At 39.8% G+C, this 20,619-nt stretch overlaps 1 protein-coding gene across 1 annotated transcript in view; it reads right to left on the bottom strand.

The window, feature by feature from the left end:
* Positions 1 to 20,619, bottom strand: part of LOC115126401 (cGMP-dependent 3',5'-cyclic phosphodiesterase-like) — a 233,582-nt gene that overhangs the window by 19,365 nt on the left and 193,598 nt on the right. Inside the window, exons 13-20 of the mRNA XM_065027226.1 lie at positions 20,096 to 20,226; positions 16,991 to 17,142; positions 16,650 to 16,713; positions 16,463 to 16,544; positions 16,180 to 16,354; positions 4,808 to 4,920; positions 4,028 to 4,105; positions 3,806 to 3,928 (exon numbers count right to left, since the gene is read on the bottom strand). Coding sequence (XP_064883298.1) covers positions 3,806 to 3,928; positions 4,028 to 4,105; positions 4,808 to 4,920; positions 16,180 to 16,354; positions 16,463 to 16,544; positions 16,650 to 16,713; positions 16,991 to 17,142; positions 20,096 to 20,226 — 918 coding nt within the window. The remainder of the gene's footprint in view (positions 1 to 3,805; positions 3,929 to 4,027; positions 4,106 to 4,807; positions 4,921 to 16,179; positions 16,355 to 16,462; positions 16,545 to 16,649; positions 16,714 to 16,990; positions 17,143 to 20,095; positions 20,227 to 20,619) is intronic.

Genomic DNA, 20,619 nt, shown 5'->3' with positions numbered 1-20,619 from the left:
CTAGATGGTGCTAGTTAGGCCATCTACAAACCTTCTTGAAGAAGAAGTGAATAGTCTGATTGCTCCCAACACATAGGAATCCCCGCCCAGTTGACAACTTTATAATAGTAGAAGCCCTCAATGGCGATGTCCATGAGTCCTCTATCGATCCATTAATCCTGCACATTGTAAATATGGTACTGGAACTGACCCTGAATCCTGGCTTAGGAAGGCCACCATTTTCCGTCAAGATAGAACTGCCAAAGGGGGAGGAGTTGCAATCTACTGCAGAGATAGCCTGCAAAGTTCTGACATACTTTCCAGGTCTATGCCCAAACAGTTCGAGATTCTAATTTTAAAAATGAATCTCTCCAGAAATAAGTCTCTCACTGTTGCCGCCTGTTATAGACCCCCTCAGCGCCCAGCTGTGCCCTAGACACCATATGTGAATTGATTTCACCCCATATATCTAGATGCCCTCAATCTCACACAAATTATGACTGCCCCCGACCAGCACAAAAACATTCTGTGGCGTACTGCACAAGTATCGAATAGTCGCCACGATATGCAACTTTTCAGGGAAGTCAGGAACCAATACGCACAGTCCGTTAGGAAAGCAAAGGCTAGCTTTTTCAAACAGAAATTTGCATCCTGCAGCACTAATTCCAAAAAGTTTTGGGACACTGTAAAGTCCATGGAGAATAAGAGCACCTCCTCCCAGCTGCACACTGCACTGTGTCTAGGAAACACTGTCACCAGCGTTAAATCCACGATAATCGACAATTTCAATAAGCATTTCTCTACGGCTGGCCATGCTTTCCTCCTGGCTACCCAACCCCAGCCAACAGCTCCGCACCCCCCGCAGCTACTTGCCCAAGCCTCCCCAGCTTCTCCTTCACCCAAATACAGATAGCAGATGTTCCGAAAGAGCTGCAAAACCTGGACCTGTACATATCAGCTGGGCTAGACAATCTGGACCCTCTCTTTCTAAAATTATCCACCGCCATTGTTGAAACCCCTATTACTAGTCTGTTCAACCTCTCTTTCGTATCGTCTGAGATTCCTAAAGATTGGAAAGCTGCCGCAGTCATCCCCCTCTTCAAAGGGGGAGACACTCTAGACCCAAACTTTTACAGACCTATATCCATCCTGCTCTGCCTTTCCAAAATCTTCAAAAGCCAAGTTAACAAACAGATCACTGACCATTTCGAATCCCACCGTACCTTCTCCGCTGTGCAATCCAGTTTCCTGGTCACGGGTGCACCTCAGCCACGCTCAAGGTACTAAACGATATCATAACCGCCATCGATAAAAGACAGTACTGTGCAGCCGTCTTCATCAACCTAGCCAAGGCTTTCGACTCTGTCAATCGCCGTATTCTCATCGGCAGTCTCAACAGACTTGACTGCCTCGCCTGGTTCACCAACTACTTCTCAGATAGTGTGTCAAATCGGAGGGCCTGTTGTCCGGACCTCTGGCAGTCTCTATGGGGGTGCCTCAGCTTCAAAGCCATATAACACTCATTCCGTGGCCTCCAACTGCTCCTAAACGCTAGTTAAACTAAATGCATGCTCTTCAACCGATCGCTGCCCGCACCTGACTGCCTGACTAGCATCACTACTCTGGAAGGTTCTGACTTAGAATATGTGGACAACTACAAATACTTAGGTGTCTGGCTAGCCTGTAAACTCTCCTTCCAGACTCATATTAAGCATCTCCAATCCAAAATTACATCTAGACTCGGCATCCTATTTCACAACACTCACGTTGACAAACATACCCTCGTTAAACTGACCATCCTACCGATCCTCAACTTCGGCGATGTCATTTACAAAATAGCCTCCAACACTCTACTCAGCAAACTGGATGCAGTCTATCACAGTGCCATCCGTTTTGTCACCAAAGCCCCATATACCACCCACCACTGTGACCTGTATGCTCTCGTTGGCTGGCCCTCACTTCATATTCGTCGCCAGACTTATTGGCTCCAGGTCATCTATAAGTCTTTGCTAGGTAAAGCTCCGCCTTATCTTAGCTCACTGGTCACCATAGCAGCACCCACCCGTAGCACACGTTTCAGCAGGTATATCTCACTGGTCACCATAGCAGCACCCACCCGTAGCACACGTTTCAGCAGGTATATCTCACTGGTCACCCCCAAAGCCAATTCCACATTTGGCCGCCTTTCCTTCCAGGTCTCTGCTGCCAATGACTGGAACAAATCGCTGAAGTTGGAGACATATCTCCCTCACTAGCTTTTTATGTACTTTTTTGCACTTTTGCACACCAGTATTTCTACTTGCACATCATCATCTGCACATCTATCACTCCAGTGTTCATTTGCTAAATTGTAATGACTTGGCTACTATGGCCTATTTATTGCCTTACCTCCTTATTCCATTTGCACAGACTGTGTATATATATAGACTTTTCTATTGTAATTTATTGTACTTTTGTTTATTGTGTAACTCTGTGTTTTTGTCTCACTGCTTTGCTTTATCTTGGCCAAGTTGCAGTTGTAAATGAGAACTTCTTCTCAACTGCCCTACCTGGTTAAATAAAAGAGAAATAAAAATATATAGTGTGTTTATTTTATCATGATCTTCTTTCTTATTTTTATATCTATTGTGTTTTTCATCTACCTTGATATTTTTAGGACTACATATTGGTTACTGCATTGTTGAATCTGAAATTGAAACTATACATCCAATGGAAACTATACATCTCTATGGAAACTATACATGATTTTTTATTTTTATTTAACTAGGCAAGTCAGTTAAGAACAAATTCTTATTTTCAATGACGGCCTAGGAACAGTGGGTTAACTGCCTGTTCAAGGGCAGAACGGCAGATTTTGTACCTTGTCAGCTCGGGGATTTGAACTTGCAACCTTTCGGTTACTAGTCCAATGCTCTAACCACTAGGCTACCCTGCCGCCCCATACATCTCTATGGATACTATACCTCTCTATGGATGATACATCTCTATGGATACTATACATCTCTATGGATACTATATTTCTCTATGGATGATACATCTATATGGATACTATACCTCTCTATGGATACTATACATCTCTATGGATACTATACCTCTCTATGGATACTATACATCTCTATGGATACTATACATCTCTATGGATACTGTACATCTCTATGGATACTATACCTCTATGGATGATACATCTCTATGGATACTATACATCTCTATGGATACTTTACATCTCTATGGATACTATACATCTCTATGGATACTGTACATCTCTATGGATGATACATCTCTATGGATACTATACATCTCTATGGATACTATATTTCTCTATGGATGATACATCTCTATGGATACTATACATCTCTATGGATACTATACCTCTCTATGGATACTATACATCTCTATGGATACTATACATCTCTATGGATACTATACATCTCTATGGATACTGTACATCTCTATGGATACTATACCTCTATGGATGATACATCTCTATGGATACTGTACATCTCTATGGATGATACATCTCTAAGGATACTATACCACTCTATGGATACTGTACATCTCTATGGATGCTATACCTGTCTATGGATACATCTCTATGGATACCTCTCTATGGCTACTATACATCTCTGTGGATTTGCATGGACACACACCACAGGAGGCTGGTGTCACCTTAAATGGGGAGGACAGGCTTTTAGTAATGACTGGAGCGGAATCGGTGGAATGTTATAAAATACCATTCAATCGATCTGTTTCAGCCATTACTATGAGCTGTCCTCCCCTCAGCATTCTCCACGTACATACACACTCTTTCTCTGTCTGCTTGTCTTACCATGGGTGTGTTGTCGTCAGGTAGTGAGCGGGGTGTGTACGTGAACTCAGCGAATAAGGGATGAATCTCATCCACTGGCTCCAGCCCAGTTTCCAAAAGCTGGGCCACTTCCTGCTCTGAAACCTACACACACACACACGCACACACATTACTGCTGCACTTGATGTCTGTGTGTGTGTTGGGGGGGGGGGGGGGGGGGTAGGTAGTGTGTGTGTGTTTTACCTTCATGTGGTACATCATCATCTCGTTGGCCAGGTGGGATCTGAACTGAGCCTCATGGACCTTCTTATACAGAAGAGACTGAACACACAGGAGAGACAGTCAACAGTCAGTCAACCACATTATTATACAGGAGAGACCAGTCAGTCAACCACATTATTATACAGGAAAGACCAGTCAGTCAACCACACTATTATACAGGAGAGACCAGTCAGTCAACCACATTATTATACAGGAGAGACCAGTCAGTCAACCACATTATTATACAGGAGACACCAGTCAGTCAACCACATTAACATACAGGAGAGACCAGTCAGTCAACCACATTATTATACAGGAGAGACCAGTCAGTCAACCACATTATTATACAGGAGACACCAGTCAGTCAACCACATTAACATACAGGAGAGACCAGTCAGTCAACCACATTATTATACAGGAGAGACCAGTCAGTCAACCACATTATTATACAGGAGACACCAGTCAGTCAACCACATTAACATACAGGAGAGACCAGTCAGTCAACCACATTATTATACAGGAGACACCAGTCAGTCAACCACATTAACATACAGGAGAGACCAGTCAGTCAAGCACATTATTATACAGGAGAGACCAGTCAGTCAACCAAGTCTGACCACAACTAAATCCACACCACATCAATAGGGCACTAACCATCAGTCTCTTCTCCTACTGTTTAAAACACTCTGCGTGACTTCCGCATAACTAGAATGTCAGAGATCAGCGGTTCTTGTGTAGCTTTGGGTAGTGTGTCTGACTCACGTGTGCTATGCTGATTCCACAGTAGATGGAGAAAGCAGTGGCCAGGTCCTCATCGAATCGGTTAAACCACGGTCCATTAGTCTTATTGACCAACTCAGCCACCCCAATCACCTCTGAAAAAGAGGGAGAGAGAGTGAGAAAGATTTGTGACGTGTTGCCACAAGAAAATGTCAACCAGTGAAGAACAAACACAATTGTAAATACATGTATATAATCCATATTTACATTTATTTATTTCCCTTGTGTACCCTTAACCATTTGTACATCGTTACAACACCGTATATATACATAATATGGCACTTGTAATGCCTTTATTCCGAGTGTAATGTTTACTGTTCATTTTTATTGTTCATTTCACTTTTGTATATTATCTACCTCACTTGCTTTGGCAATGTTAACAGATGTTACCCATGTCAATAAAGCCCCTTGAATTGAAAGAGGGTGATGAGAAATGGAGGAGCATAGGTGATGCTGTGTATTGAATGGTTGTGTATGGAATTGTTAACAACAGTAGTGTTAGTTTAGATGTTAACACCAGTAGTGTTAGTTTAGATGTTAACAACAGTAGTGTTAGTTTAGTTGTTAACACCAGTAGTGTTAGTTTAGTTGTTTACTCTAGCGTAGTGTAGTGCTAGTTTAATTGTTAACACCAGTAGTGGTAGTTTAGTTGTTAACACCAGTAGTGGTAGTTTAGATGTTAACACCAGTAGTGGTAGTTTAGATGTTAACACCGGTAGTGGTAGTTTAGATGTTAACACCAGTAGTGTTAGTTTAGTTAACACCAGTAGTGTTAGTTTAGTTGTTAACACCAGTAGTGGTAGTTTAGTTGTTTACTCTAGCGTAGTGTAGTGTTAGTTTAATTGTTAACAACAGTAGTGTTAGTTTAGATGTTAACACCAGTAGTGTTAGTTTAGTTAACACCAGTAGTGGTAGTTTAGATGTTAACACCAGTAGTGGTAGTTTAGTTAACACCAGTAGTGGTAGTTTAGATGTTAACACCAGTAGTGTTAGTTTAGTTGTTAACACTAGTAGTGGTAGTTTAGATGTTAACACCAGTAGTGTTAGTTTAGTTGTTAACACCAGTAGTGGTAGTTTAGATGTTAACACCAGTAGTGGTAGTTTAGTTGTTTACTCTAGCGTAGTGTAGTGCTAGTTTAGTTGTTAACAACAGTAGTGTTAGTTTAGATGTTAACACCAGTAGTGTTAGTTTAGATGTTAACACCAGTAGTGTTAGTTTAGATGTTAACACCAGTAGTGTTAGTTTAGATGTTAACACAAGTAGTGTTAGTTTAGATGTTAACACCAGTAGTGTTAGTTTAGATGTTAACACCAGTAGTGTTAGTTTAGATGTTAACACCAGTAGTGTTAGTTTAGTTAACACCAGTAGTGGTAGTTTAGATGTTAACACCAGTAGTGTTAGTTTAGTTGTTAACACTAGTAGTGGTAGTTTAGATGTTAACACCAGTAGTGTTAGTTTAGTTGTTAACACCAGTAGTGGTAGTTTAGATGTTAACACCAGTAGTGTTAGTTTAGATGTTAACACCAGTAGTGTTAGTTTAGTTGTTAACACCAGTAGTGTTAGTTTAGTTGTTAACACAAGTAGTGTTAGTTTAGATGTTAACACCAGTAGTGTTAGTTTAGATGTTAACACCAGTAGTGGTAGTTTAGATGTTAACACCAGTAGTGTTTAGTTTAGTAGTGTTAACACCAGTAGTGTTAGTTTAGATGTTAACACCAGTAGTGTTAGTTTAGTTGTTAACACTAGTAGTGGTAGTTTAGATGTTAACACCAGTAGTGGTAGTTTAGTTGTTAACACCAGTAGTGTTAGTTTAGTTGTTAACACCAGTAGTGGTAGTTTAGATGTTAACACCAGTAGTGGTAGTTTAGTTGTTAACACCAGTAGTGGTAGTTTAGTTGTTAACACCAGTAGTGTTAGTTTAGATGTTAACACCAGTAGTGTTAGTTTAGTTGTTAACACCAGTAGTGTTAGTTTAGAGTTTGATGTTAACACCAGTAGTGTAGTTTAGTTGTTAACACCAGTAGTGTTAGTTTAGATGTTAACACCAGTAGTGTTAGTTTAGTTTGTTTACTCAGTAGTAGTGTAGTGTTAGTTTAGATGTTAACACCAGTAGTGTTAGTTTAGATGTTAACACCAGTAGTGTTAGTTTAGATGTTAACACCAGTAGTGGTAGTTTAGTTGTTAACACCAGTAGTGTTAGTTTAGATGTTAACACCAGTAGTGTTTTAGTTTAGAGTTTGTTAACACCAGTAGTGTTAGTTTAGATGTTAACACCAGTAGTGTTAGTTTAGATGTTAACACCAGTAGTGTTTAGTTTAGTTGTTAACACCAGTAGTGGTAGTTTAGTTGTTAACACCAGTAGTGGTAGTTTAGTTGTTAACACCAGTAGTGGTAGTTTAGATGTTAACACCAGTAGTGTTAGTTTAGATGTTAACACCAGTAGTGTTAGTTTAGATGTTAACACCAGTAGTGGTTAGTTTAGATGTTAACACCAGTAGTGTTAGTTTAGATGTTAACACCAGTAGTGTTAGTTTATTGTTAACACCAGTAGTGTTAGTTTAGTTGTTAACACCAGTAGTGGTTAGTTTAGTTGTTAACACCAGTAGTGTTAGTTTAGATGTTAACACCAGTAGTGGTAGTTTAGATGTTAACACCAGTAGTGTTAGTTTAGATGTTAACACCAGTAGTGTTAGTTTAGATGTTAACACCAGTTTAGTGGTAGTTTAGATGTTAACACCAGTAGTGGTAGTTTAGATGTTAACACCAGTAGTGGTAGTTTAGATGTTAACACCAGTAGTGGTAGTTTAGATGTTAACACCAGTAGTGGTAGTTTAGATGTTAACACCAGTAGTGTTAGTTTAGTTGTTAACACCAGTAGTGTTAGTTTAGATGTTAACACCAGTAGTGTTAGTTTAGTTGTTAACACCAGTAGTGTTTAGTTTAGATGTTAACACCAGTAGTGTTAGTTTAGATGTTAACACCAGTAGTGTTAGTTTAGATGTTAACACCAGTAGTGTTAGTTTAGATGTTAACACCAGTAGTGGTAGTTTAGATGTTAACACCAGTAGTGTTAGTTTAGATGTTAACTCAGTGTAGTAGTGTTAGTTTAGATGTTAACACCAGTAGTGTTAGTTTAGATGTTAACACCAGTAGTGTAACACCAGTAGTGTTTAGTTTAGATGTTAACACCAGTAGTGGTAGTTTAGATGTTAACACCAGTAGTGGTAGTTTAGATGTTAACACCAGTAGTGTTAGTTTAGATGTTAACACCAGTAGTGGTAGTTTAGATGTTAACACTAGTGTAGTGTGTAGTTTAGATGTTAACACCAGTAGTGGTAGTTTAGTTGTTAACACCAGTAGTGTTAGTTTAGTTAACAACAGTAGTGGTAGTTTAGTTGTTAACACCAGTAGTGATAGTTTAGATGTTAACACCAGTAGTGTTAGTTTAGATGTTAACACCAGTAGTGGTAGTTTAGATGTTAACACCAGTAGTGGTAGTTTAGATGTTAACACCATGTTAACACCAGTAGTGGTAGTTTAGATGTTAACACCAGTAGTGTTAGTTTAGATGTTTACTCTAGTGTAGTGTAGTGTTAGTTTAGATGTTAACACCAGTAGTGTTAGTTTAGTGTTAACACCAGTAGTGGTAGTTTAGATGTTAACACCAGTAGTGTTAGTTTAGTTTGTTAACAGTGTAGTGTAGTGTTAGTTTAGATGTTAACACCAGTAGTGTTAGTTTAGATGTTAACACCAGTAGTGGTAGTTTAGATGTTAACACCAGTGTAGTGTAGTGTTAGTTTAGATGTTAACACCAGTAGTGTTAGTTTAGTTGTTTACACTAGTGTAGTGTAGTGTTAGTTTAGATGTTAACACCAGTAGTGGTAGTTTAGTTGTTTACTCTAGTGTAGTGTAACACCAGTGTTAGTTTAGATGTTAACACCAGTAGTGGTAGTTTAGTTGTTTACTCTAGCGTAGTGTAGTGTTAGTTTAGATGTTAACACCAGTAGTGGTAGTTTAGTTGTTTACTCACCAGTGTAGTGGTAGTTTAGATGTTAACACCAGTAGTGGTAGTTTAGTTGTTAACACCAGTGTAGTGTTAGTTTAGATGTTAACACCAGTAGTGTTAGTTTAGTTGTTTACTAGTAGTGGTGTTTAGTGTAACACCAGTGTTAATTTAGATGTTAACACCAGTAGTGTTAGTTTAGATGTTAACAACAGTAGTGTTAGTTTAGATGTTTTCTCCAGTAGTGCTAGTTTAGTTGTTAACACCAGTAGTGTTAGTTTAGATGTTAACACCAGTAGTGTTAGTTTAGTTAACACCAGTAGTGTTAGTTTAGATGTTAACACCAGTAGTGTTAGTTTAGATGTTAACACCAGTAGTGTTAGTTTAGTTGTTAACACCAGTAGTGGTAGTTTAGATGTTAACACCAGTAGTGTTAGTTTAATTGTTAACACCAGTAGTGTTAGTTTAGTTGTTAACACCAGTAGCGTTAGTTTAGTTGTTTACTCTAGCGTAGTGTAGTGGTAGTTTAGATGTTAACACCAGTAGTGTTAGTTTAGTTAACACCAGTAGTGGTAGTTTAGATGTTAACACCAGTAGTGGTAGTTTAGATGTTAACACCAGTGTAGTGTTAGTTTAGTTGTTAACACCAGTAGTGTTAGTTTAGTTGTTAACACTAGTAGTGGTAGTTTAGTTGTTAACACCAGTAGTGGTAGTTTAGATGTTAACACCAGTAGTGGTAGTTTAGATGTTAACACCAGTAGTGTTAGTTTAGATGTTAACACCAGTAGTGGTAGTTTAGATGTTAACACCAGTAGTGGTAGTTTAGATGTTAACACCAGTAGTGGTAGTTTAGTTGTTAACACCAGTAGTGTTAGTTTAGATGTTAACACCAGTAGTGTTAGTTTAGATGTTAACACCAGTAGTGTTAGTTTAGTTGTTAACACCAGTAGTGGTAGTTTAGATGTTAACACCAGTAGTGTTAGTTTAATTGTTAACACCAGTAGTGTTAGTTTAGTTGTTAACACCAGTAGCGTTAGTTTAGTTGTTTACTCTAGCGTAGTGTAGTGGTAGTTTAGATGTTAACACCAGTAGTGTTAGTTTAGATGTTAACACCAGTAGTGTTAGTTTAGATGTTAACACCAGTAGTGTTAGTTTAGTTAACAACAGTAGTGGTAGTTTAGATGTTAACACCAGTAGTGGTAGTTTAGATGTTAACACCAGTAGTGTTAGTTTAGATGTTAACACCAGTAGTGTTAGTTTAGATGTTAACACCAGTAGTGGTAGTTTAGATGTTAACACCAGTAGTGGTAGTTTAGATGTTAACACCAGTAGTGTTAGTTTAGTTGTTAACACCAGTAGTGTTAGTTTAGTTGTTAACACCAGTAGTGGTAGTTTAGTTGTTAACACCAGTAGTGTTAGTTTAGTTAACACCAGTAGTGTTAGTTTAGATGTTAACACCAGTAGTGGTAGTTTAGATGTTAACACCAGTAGTGGTAGTTTAGATGTTAACACCAGTAGTGGTAGTTTAGATGTTAACACCAGTAGTGTTAGTTTAGATGTTAACACCAGTAGTGTAGTGTTAGTTTAGATGTTAACACCAGTAGTGGTAGTTTAGATGTTAACACCAGTAGTGGTAGTTTAGATGTTAACACCAGTAGTGTTAGTTTAGATGTTTACACCAGTAGTGTTAGTTTAGTTGTTAACACCAGTAGTGTTAGTTTAGATGTTTACTCTAGTGTAGTGTAGTGTTAGTTTAGATGTTAACACCAGTAGTGGTAGTTTAGTTGTTTACTCTAGTGTAGTGTAGTGTTAGTTTAGATGTTAACACCAGTAGTGGTAGTTTAGTTGTTTACTCTAGTGTAGTGTAGTGTTAGTTTAGATGTTAACACCAGTAGTGGTAGTTTAGTTGTTAACACCAGTAGTGTTAGTTTAGTTGTTAACACCAGTAGTGGTAGTTTAGTTGTTAACACCAGTAGTGGTAGTTTAGATGTTAACACCAGTAGTGGTAGTTTAGTTGTTTACTCTAGTGTAGTGTAGTGGTAGTTTAGATGTTAACACCAGTAGTGTTAGTTTAGATGTTAACACCAGTAGTGTTAGTTTAGATGTTAACACCAGTAGTGTTAGTTTAGATGTTAACACCAGTAGTGTTAGTTTAGATGTTAACACCAGTAGTGTTAGTTTAGTTAACAACAGTAGTGGTAGTTTAGATGTTAATACCAGTAGTGGTAGTTTAGATGTTAACACCAGTAGTGTTAGTTTAGATGTTAACACCAGTAGTGTTAGTTTAGATGTTAACACCAGTAGTGGTAGTTTAGATGTTAACACCAGTAGTGGTAGTTTAGATGTTAACACCAGTAGTGGTAGTTTAGATGTTAACACCAGTAGTGGTAGTTTAGTTGTTAACACCAGTAGTGTTAGTTTAGTTAACAACAGTAGTGGTAGTTTAGTTGTTAACACCAGTAGTGATAGTTTAGTTAACAACAGTAGTGTTAGTTTAGATGTTAACACCAGTAGTGGTAGTTTAGATGTTAACACCAGTAGTGGTAGTGTAGATGTTAACACCAGTAGTGGTAGTGTAGATGTTAACACCAGTAGTGGTAGTGTAGATGTTAACACCAGTAGTGGTAGTTTAGATGTTAACACCAGTAGTGTTAGTTTAGATGTTAACAACAGTAGTGGTTAGTTTAGATGTTAACACCAGTAGTGGTAGTTTAGATGTTAACACCAGTAGTGGTAGTTTAGATGTTAACACCAGTAGTGTTAGTTTAGATGTTTACTCTAGTGTAGTGTAGTGTTAGTTTAGATGTTAACACCAGTAGTGGTAGTTTAGTTGTTTACTCTAGTGTAGTGTTAGTTTAGATGTTAACACCAGTAGTGGTAGTTTAGTTGTTTAACACCAGTGTAGTGCTAGTTTAGATGTTAACAACAGTAGTGGTAGTTTAGTTGTTTACTCAGTGTAGTGTAGTGGTAGTTTAGATGTTAACACCAGTAGTGGTAGTTTAGTTGTTAACACCAGTAGTGTTAGTTTAGATGTTAACACCAGTAGTGTTAGTTTAGTTGTTAACAACAGTAGTGTTAGTTTAGATGTTAACTCCAGTAGTGGTAGTTTAGTTGTTAATACCAGTAGTGTTAGTTTAGATGTTAACACCAGTAGTGTTAGTTTAGTTAACACCAGTAGTGTTAGTTTAGATGTTAACACCAGTAGTGGTAGTTTAGATGTTAACACCAGTAGTGGTAGTGTAGATGTTAACACCAGTAGTGGTAGTGTAGATGTTAACACCAGTAGTGTTAGTTTAGATGTTAACACCAGTAGTGGTAGTTTAGATGTTAACACCAGTAGTGTTAGTTTAGATGTTTACACCAGTGTAGTGTGTGTTAGTTTAGATGTTAACACCAGTAGTGGTAGTTTAGATGTTAACACCAGTAGTGGTAGTTTAGATGTTAACACCAGTAGTGTTAGTTTAGATGTTTACTCAGTGTAGTGTAGTGTTAGTTTAGATGTTAACACCAGTAGTGGTAGTTTAGATGTTTACTCCAGTGTAGTGTTAGTTTAGATGTTAACACCAGTAGTGGTAGTTTAGATGTTTACTCTAGTGTAGTGTAGTGCTAGTTTAGATGTTAACACCAGTAGTGGTAGTTTAGTTGTTTACTCTAGTGTAGTGTAGTGTTAGTTTAGATGTTAACACCAGTAGTGGTAGTTTAGTTGTTTACTCTAGTGTAGTAGTGTTAGTTTAGATGTTAACACCAGTAGTGTTAGTTTAGTTGTTAACACCAGTAGTGTTAGTTTAGTTGTTTTCACCAGTAGTGTTAGTTTAGTTGTTAACACCAGTAGTGTTAGTTTAGATGTTAACACCAGTAGTGTTAGTTTAGTTAACACCAGTAGTGTTAGTTTAGATGTTAACACCAGTAGTGTTAGTTTAGATGTTAACACCAGTAGTGTTAGTTTAGTTGTTAACACCAGTAGTGGTAGTTTAGATGTTAACACCAGTAGTGTTAGTTTAATGTTAACACCAGTAGTGTTAGTTTAGTTGTTAACACCAGTAGTGTTAGTTTAGTTGTTTACTCTAGCGTAGTGTAGTGTTAGTTTAGATGTTAACACCAGTAGTGTTAGTTTAGTTAACACCAGTAGTGGTAGTTTAGATGTTAACACCAGTAGTGGTAGTTTAGATGTTAACACCAGTGTAGTGTTAGTTTAGTTGTTAACACCAGTAGTGTTAGTTTAGTTGTTAACACTAGTAGTGGTAGTTTAGTTGTTAACACCAGTAGTGGTAGTTTAGATGTTAACACCAGTAGTGGTAGTTTAGATGTTAACACCAGTAGTGTTAGTTTAGATGTTAACACCAGTAGTGGTAGTTTAGATGTTAACACCAGTAGTGGTAGTTTAGATGTTAACACCAGTAGTGGTAGTTTAGTTGTTAACACCAGTAGTGTTAGTTTAGATGTTAACACCAGTAGTGTTAGTTTAGATGTTAACACCAGTAGTGTTAGTTTAGTTGTTAACAACAGTAGTGTTAGTTTAGATGTTTTCTCCAGTGTAGTGCTAGTTTAGTTGTTAACACCAGTAGTGTTAGTTTAGATGTTAACACCAGTAGTGTTAGTTTAGTTAACACCAGTAGTGTTAGTTTAGATGTTAACACCAGTAGTGTTAGTTTAGATGTTAACACCAGTAGTGTTAGTTTAGTTGTTAACACCAGTAGTGGTAGTTTAGATGTTAACACCAGTAGTGTTAGTTTAATTGTTAACACCAGTAGTGTTAGTTTAGTTGTTAACACCAGTAGCGTTAGTTTAGTTGTTTACTCTAGCGTAGTGTAGTGGTAGTTTAGATGTTAACACCAGTAGTGTTAGTTTAGTTAACACCAGTAGTGGTAGTTTAGATGTTAACACCAGTAGTGGTAGTTTAGATGTTAACACCAGTGTAGTGTTAGTTTAGTTGTTAACACCAGTAGTGTTAGTTTAGTTGTTAACACTAGTAGTGGTAGTTTAGTTGTTAACACCAGTAGTGGTAGTTTAGATGTTAACACCAGTAGTGGTAGTTTAGATGTTAACACCAGTAGTGTTAGTTTAGATGTTAACACCAGTAGTGGTAGTTTAGATGTTAACACCAGTAGTGGTAGTTTAGATGTTAACACCAGTAGTGGTAGTTTAGTTGTTAACACCAGTAGTGTTAGTTTAGATGTTAACACCAGTAGTGTTAGTTTAGATGTTAACACCAGTAGTGTTAGTTTAGATGTTAACACCAGTAGTGGTAGTTTAGATGTTAACACCAGTAGTGTTAGTTTAGATGTTAACACCAGTAGTGTTAGTTTAGTTGTTAACACCAGTAGTGTTAGTTTAGTTGTTTAACACCAGTAGTGGTAGTTTAGATGTTAACACCAGTAGTGTTAGTTTAGATGTTAACACCAGTAGTGTTAGTTTAGATGTTAACACCAGTAGTGTTAGTTTAGTTAACAACAGTAGTGGTAGTTTAGATGTTAACACCAGTAGTGGTAGTTTAGATGTTAACACCAGTAGTGTTAGTTTAGATGTTAACACCAGTAGTGTTAGTTTAGATGTTAACACCAGTAGTGGTAGTTTAGATGTTAACACCAGTAGTGGTAGTTTAGATGTTAACACCAGTAGTGGTAGTTTAGTTGTTAACACCAGTAGTGTTAGTTTAGTTAACAACAGTAGTGGTAGTTTAGTTGTTAACACCAGTAGTGATAGTTTAGTTAACAACAGTAGTGTTAGTTTAGATGTTAACACCAGTAGTGGTAGTTTAGATGTTAACACCAGTAGTGGTAGTGTAGATGTTAACACCAGTAGTGGTAGTTTAGATGTTAACACCAGTAGTGTTAGTTTAGATGTTTACTCTAGTGTAGTGTAGTGTTAGTTTAGATGTTAACACCAGTAGTGGTAGTTTAGATGTTAACACCAGTAGTGGTAGTTTAGATGTTAACACCAGTAGTGTTAGTTTAGATGTTTACTCTAGTGTAGTGTAGTGTTAGTTTAGATGTTAACACCAGTAGTGTTAGTTTAGATGTTTACTCTAGTGTAGTGTAGTGTTAGTTTAGATGTTAACACCAGTAGTGGTAGTTTAGTTGTTTACTCTAGTGTAGTGTAGTGTTAGTTTAGATGTTAACACCAGTAGTGGTAGTTTAGTTGTTTACTCTAGTGTAGTGTAGTGTTAGTTTAGATGTTAACACCAGTAGTGGTAGTTTAGTTGTTTACTCTAGTGTAGTGTAGTGTTAGTTTAGATGTTAACACCAGTAGTGGTAGTTTAGTTGTTTACTCTAGCGTAGTGTAGTGCTAGTTTAGATGTTAACACCAGTAGTGGTAGTTTAGTTGTTTACTCTAGTGTAGTGTAGTGGTAGTTTAGATGTTAACACCAGTAGTGGTAGTTTAGTTGTTTACTCTAGTGTAGTGTAGTGTTAATTTAGATGTTAACACCAGTAGTGTTAGTTTAGTTGTTAACAACAGTAGTGTTAGTTTAGATGTTTTCTCCAGTGTAGTGCTAGTTTAGTTGTTAACACCAGTAGTGTTAGTTTAGATGTTAACACCAGTAGTGTTAGTTTAGTTAACAACAGTAGTGTTAGTTTAGATGTTAACACCAGTAGTGTTAGTTTAGATGTTAACACCAGTAGTGTTAGTTTAGTTGTTAACACCAGTAGTGGTAGTTTAGATGTTAACACCAGTAGTGTTAGTTTAATTGTTAACACCAGTAGTGTTAGTTTAGTTGTTAACACCAGTAGCGTTAGTTTAGTTGTTTACTCTAGCGTAGTGTAGTGGTAGTTTAGATGTTAACACCAGTAGTGTTAGTTTAGTTAACACCAGTAGTGGTAGTTTAGATGTTAACACCAGTGTAGTGTTAGTTTAGTTGTTAACACCAGTAGTGTTAGTTTAGTTGTTAACACTAGTAGTGGTAGTTTAGTTGTTAACACCAGTAGTGGTAGTTTAGATGTTAACACCAGTAGTGGTAGTTTAGATGTTAACACCAGTAGTGGTAGTTTAGATGTTAACACCAGTAGTGTTAGTTTAGATGTTAACACCAGTAGTGGTAGTTTAGATGTTAACACCAGTGTAGTGTTAGTTTAGTTGTTAACACCAGTAGTGTTAGTTTAGTTGTTAACACTAGTAGTGGTAGTTTAGATGTTAACACCAGTAGTGTTAGTTTAGTTGTTAACACTAGTAGTGGTAGTTTAGATGTTAACACTAGTAGTGGTAGTTTAGATGTTAACACTAGAAGTGGTAGTTTAGATGTTAACACCAGTGTAGTGTTAGTTTAGTTGTTAACACCAGTAGTGTTAGTTTAGTTGTTAACACTAGTAGTGGTAGTTTAGATGTTAACACCAGTAGTGTTAGTTTAGTTCTCACCGTTGTTCTCGTCCTTGATGGGGAAGCAGAGGATGTTGCGTGTTCTAAACCCGGTGCTGTCGTCCACTCCTCGGTAGAACAGAGGGTGGGAGTACGCATCCTTAATATTCAGGATCTGCCCAGTCATAGCTACGTGACCCGCTATGCCCTGGTCCGCAGGGATACGGAACTCCTTCTGCACACACAGACTATCTTTAGAATCTTCTTCGTCGTCGTTATCGGCATCATCATCATTGTAATCTTTGTAATTGTCAAACAGAGAAGTTCTGTACATGTGTTCTACCTCATCATCACTGACCACACCCCCATCAAACACCTTGGCAACCAGCTCATGGCTAACTTGATCCAGTAGGAACACAGAACAACTATAGACAGAGAGAGAGAATAAGTATTCTATTCTATTTTCCTCCGCATGAGTTATTCTGGAAAGCATGTTAGCTGGTTTAGGTTGTTTTACATCAAGAACTCACATCTCTGCATCACTGAGGTTCCTGGCCTCAACTATAATCTCTTGCAACAGCACAGACACATCATCTACAGAGAGAGAGAGAGAGAGAGGGAGAGAGAGAGAGAGCACAGGGTGGGGATGGATGAATCAACAGGCTGATCTACCACAAGTAGGGTTGTATTATCAGTCTGTAGGGATTCTATCTGAGCCAGAGGAGTCAAGAGAAAAGGAGGAGACAAGAGGAGACGAGAGAAGCGAATAAAATAGTAGAGAAGAGAGAAGAAAATAGAGAAAAGAACAGAGATGAGATGAGATGGAGAGGAGAGGAGAGGAGAGAAGTGCAGAGAAGGGAGGGTAACTCACCCAGATGTGTGAAGAGATTCTTGGCCACCTGTAACAGTGCCTGACACTCCACTTTGAGTTTCTGTTCTTTCTGGAAGGCCAGTGTGGAGGTGAGGACAGTGGAGGTGTAACAGAAGCAGTGCTGGATCGTATGTTCATCCGCCTCTGTGTGTCTGCACAGAGAGAACACATTTGTATCAAAAATTAAACATTGAATTCCAAAGTGGAGAAAAGTTGACTGATCAATAGAATAATATGTGTTTGAACAGGCCAGAGAGATACTAAATGCCTCAGCTGTTACAATAACATCAGTTACACAACTCTGCCTGCAGATGGCAACACCTCACCACTCTGATCACTATAGAGGAGATACCAGCAGAATGTCAATACTAGGGACAAACTGTGGGCATTCTAGACTAGAGGACTTGATTATGAAGGATTTCTTTTTCAGGTCAGGTCACATAATCAGGAAAAACGATTCCCTCATCCCTCAATCACCAGTCTAGAGAAACTCAACCTCTGAGTCTGGGCTGTTTCTGACAGTAGGCTGGCGCTAGACCCTGATTGGCTTGTTGGCACAAAGAATCAGTAGGCTATCTGGAATGCAGATTCCTCTAAGCCTGGAAGCATCAGATATCTGTCTGGCAGAACAAACGGCATGTGATAGGAGGATAGAACCGGGAAGGGGACGAGAGAGGGACCGGGTGGAATGAGAGACAGATGGAGAGAGTGTAATAGAGGTGGAAAAGGGACAAGTGTGATTGATAGAGATATTTAGAGGAAAGTGGAGTAGAGTGGGGGCTGTTGACTGACAACTGAGGTGAAAGATGGATTGAGGGACAGAGGGATGGAGGGAGGGATAGAGGGAGGGAGGGACAGAGGGAGGGAGGGAGGGAGGGACGGATAGAGCGAGGGATAGAGCGAGGGATAGAGCGAGGGATAGAGCGAGGGATAGAGCGAGGGATAGAGGGAGGGATAGAGCGAGGGATGGAGGGACGGAGGGATAGAGCGAGGGATAGAGCGAGGGATAGAGCGAGGGATAGAGCGAGGGATAGAGGGAGGGATAGAGGGAGGGATAGAGGGACAGAGGGAGGGAGGGACAGAGGGAGGGAGGGACGGAGGGACAGAGGGAGGGACGGAGGGACGGAGGGACAGAGGGAGGGACGGAGGGACAGAGGGAGGGAGGGACAGAGGGAGGGACAGAAGGAGGGATGGAGAAACAGAGGGAGGGAGGGATGGATGGACAGAGGGAGGGACAGAGGGAGGGAGGGGAGTGGAAAAATTGACTCTGAATTAAAGGTTAAATTCATGGTAAATAGTGCTGTTGGATTTTTACTGTCTCCATTCTCTCCTACTAACCAGGGACGGATTCAGACCTGGGACATTAGGTGAGTGAACCCTCCAAGCCAATCAGCAACATTAACAAATCAATGAACTAGCATCAGTATTTCAGCCCTCGAGGGGTTAATGATTAGCCCCGCCCTACAACACCAACATCATCCAGGGATGGGAGGCAGGTGGGAGAGAGGAATCAGAGGAAGATACAGATGATGAGAGAGGGATGATGAGAGAGATGATGGGAGAGTGGGATGATTAGAGAGAGGGATGAGAGAGAGGGAGGATGACAGAGAAGGATGATGAGAGGGAGGATGAAAGAGAAGGATGATGAGAGGGAGGATGAAAGAGAAGGATGATAAGAGGGAGGATGAAAGAGAAGGATGATGAGAGGGAGGATGAGAGAGAGGGATGATGGGAGAGAGGGAGGATGAAAGAGAAGGATGATGAGAGAGGGATGATGAGAGAGAGGGATGATGAGAGAGGGATGATGAGAGAGGATGAAAGAGAAGGATGATGAGAGAGAGGGATGATGAGAGATGAAATAGAGGGATGATTGGAAAGAAGGATAATGGGAAAGAAGGATAATGGGAAAGAAGGATAGGAAAAAGGAGTAAGTTATACTGGAAATAAAGAGGATAAACTCATCTGCTACATAGTTCACTAATAATCCCCTACATATCCAGTCTGTCAGTGTTACTATGGAGACTGTATTCAGCCCTATCATTAGCCCCCACTGAGGATACTATGGCATGTCTTCCTCTCAGATTCTAGCCAAGATCCTGTCACTGTGTGTGTCTCTCTGTCTGTCTGTGTGTGTGTGTGTGTGTGTGTGTGTGTGTGTGAGAGAGAGAATGTGTGAGAATTTGTGTGTTGAGGGGTAATAACTCTTTGAAACGAAGAGATGAGTGGCTTTAATCTACAGCCACTATAATATGATTAGAAATGTATAATTAACAGAGAAAGAGAGGCAGGAACAGACAGGAAGAGGCAGGAACAGACAGGAAGAGGCAGGAACAGACAGGAAGAGGCAGGAAGAGGCAGGAACAGAGGAAGGGAAAAGCAGACTGGAAGAGGCAGGAACAGACAGGAAGAGGCAGGAACAGACAGGAAGAGGCAGGAACAGAGGAAGGGAAAAGCAGACTGGAAGAGGCAGGAACAGACAGGAAGAGGCAGGAACAGAGGAAGGGAAAAGCAGACTGGAAGAGGCAGGAACAGAGGAAGGGAAAAATCAGATGAGGAGGAAGTGAGAGAGAAGAAATATGACAGAAAGAGGAAGATAAATGTTTTCAGAGTCTAGAGCCAAAACGTCAGCAGAGAGCTTACTGGGATTACTGCTGTCCTTAGCAATACTTCACCTCCCTCTCTGTCACACTCTGTGTGTGTGTGTGTGTGTGTGTGTGTGTGTGTGTGTGTGTGTGTGTGTGTGTGTGTGTGTGTGTGTGTGTGTGAGCCACTTGAGAATGTCTGTGTGTCTGCTGAGTTGGCCAGTTGGCGTGTTGGCTTGGCGTACGTGTGTGTGTGTTGGCAGTGTGTATCCAGGGCAGGTTTGAAACTCCTGTTGTAGGGGCTGTGGAGAAACACTCAAACATATTGATTAATGGGGCATCGTCTGGTACACACACGCACCTAAGGGTGCCGACCTCTCATTGGTCCTCTGCCACTGGAGCTGTTATGTTATCTCTTGAACCCAGAGGTCTATTAGAATGCATTCTCCTCACTGTGTGTGTGTGTGTGTGTGTGTGTGTGTGTGTGTGTGTGTGTGTGTGTGTGTGTGTGCACGTGTCTCACCGTTGTCCTCCCTGCTTGTTGAAGGCGCAGGCTAGTGCAACCACCTGGCCAGTGGCTCTGCTAACCACAGGGACACACAGCAGAGAGGACACCTCACTGTCCAGCATACTGGACAGCTGTCTGCACTCCTCCTAGAGGGAGAGACAGGGAGAGGATGAGAGAGAGAGACAGGGAGAGGATGAGAGAGAGAGACAGGGAGAGGATGAGAGGGAGAGACAGGGAGAGGATGAGAGAGAGAGACAGGGAGAGGATGAGAGAGAGAGACGATGAGAGGGAGAGACAGGGAGAGGGAGAGACAGGGAGAGGATGAGAGGGAGAGACAGGGAGAGGATGAGAGGGAGAGACAGGGAGAGGATGAGAGGGAGAGACAGGGAGAGGATGAGAGAGAGAGACAGGGAGAGGATGAGAGAGAGAGACAGGGAGAGGATGAGAGAGAGATTTTTGATACATCCTCATTTCATTAAAACCCCAATTTAAAAAAACAAATATCCCCTGTACTGCCTACTCACCTTGCCCTTTACCCC

This window comes from Oncorhynchus nerka, linkage group LG14 (genome assembly GCF_034236695.1).
Source record: "Oncorhynchus nerka isolate Pitt River linkage group LG14, Oner_Uvic_2.0, whole genome shotgun sequence".
In the NCBI taxonomy this organism is placed as follows: Eukaryota; Metazoa; Chordata; class Actinopteri; order Salmoniformes; family Salmonidae; genus Oncorhynchus; species Oncorhynchus nerka.
This window is presented reverse-complemented; position numbering and strand designations above follow the sequence as displayed.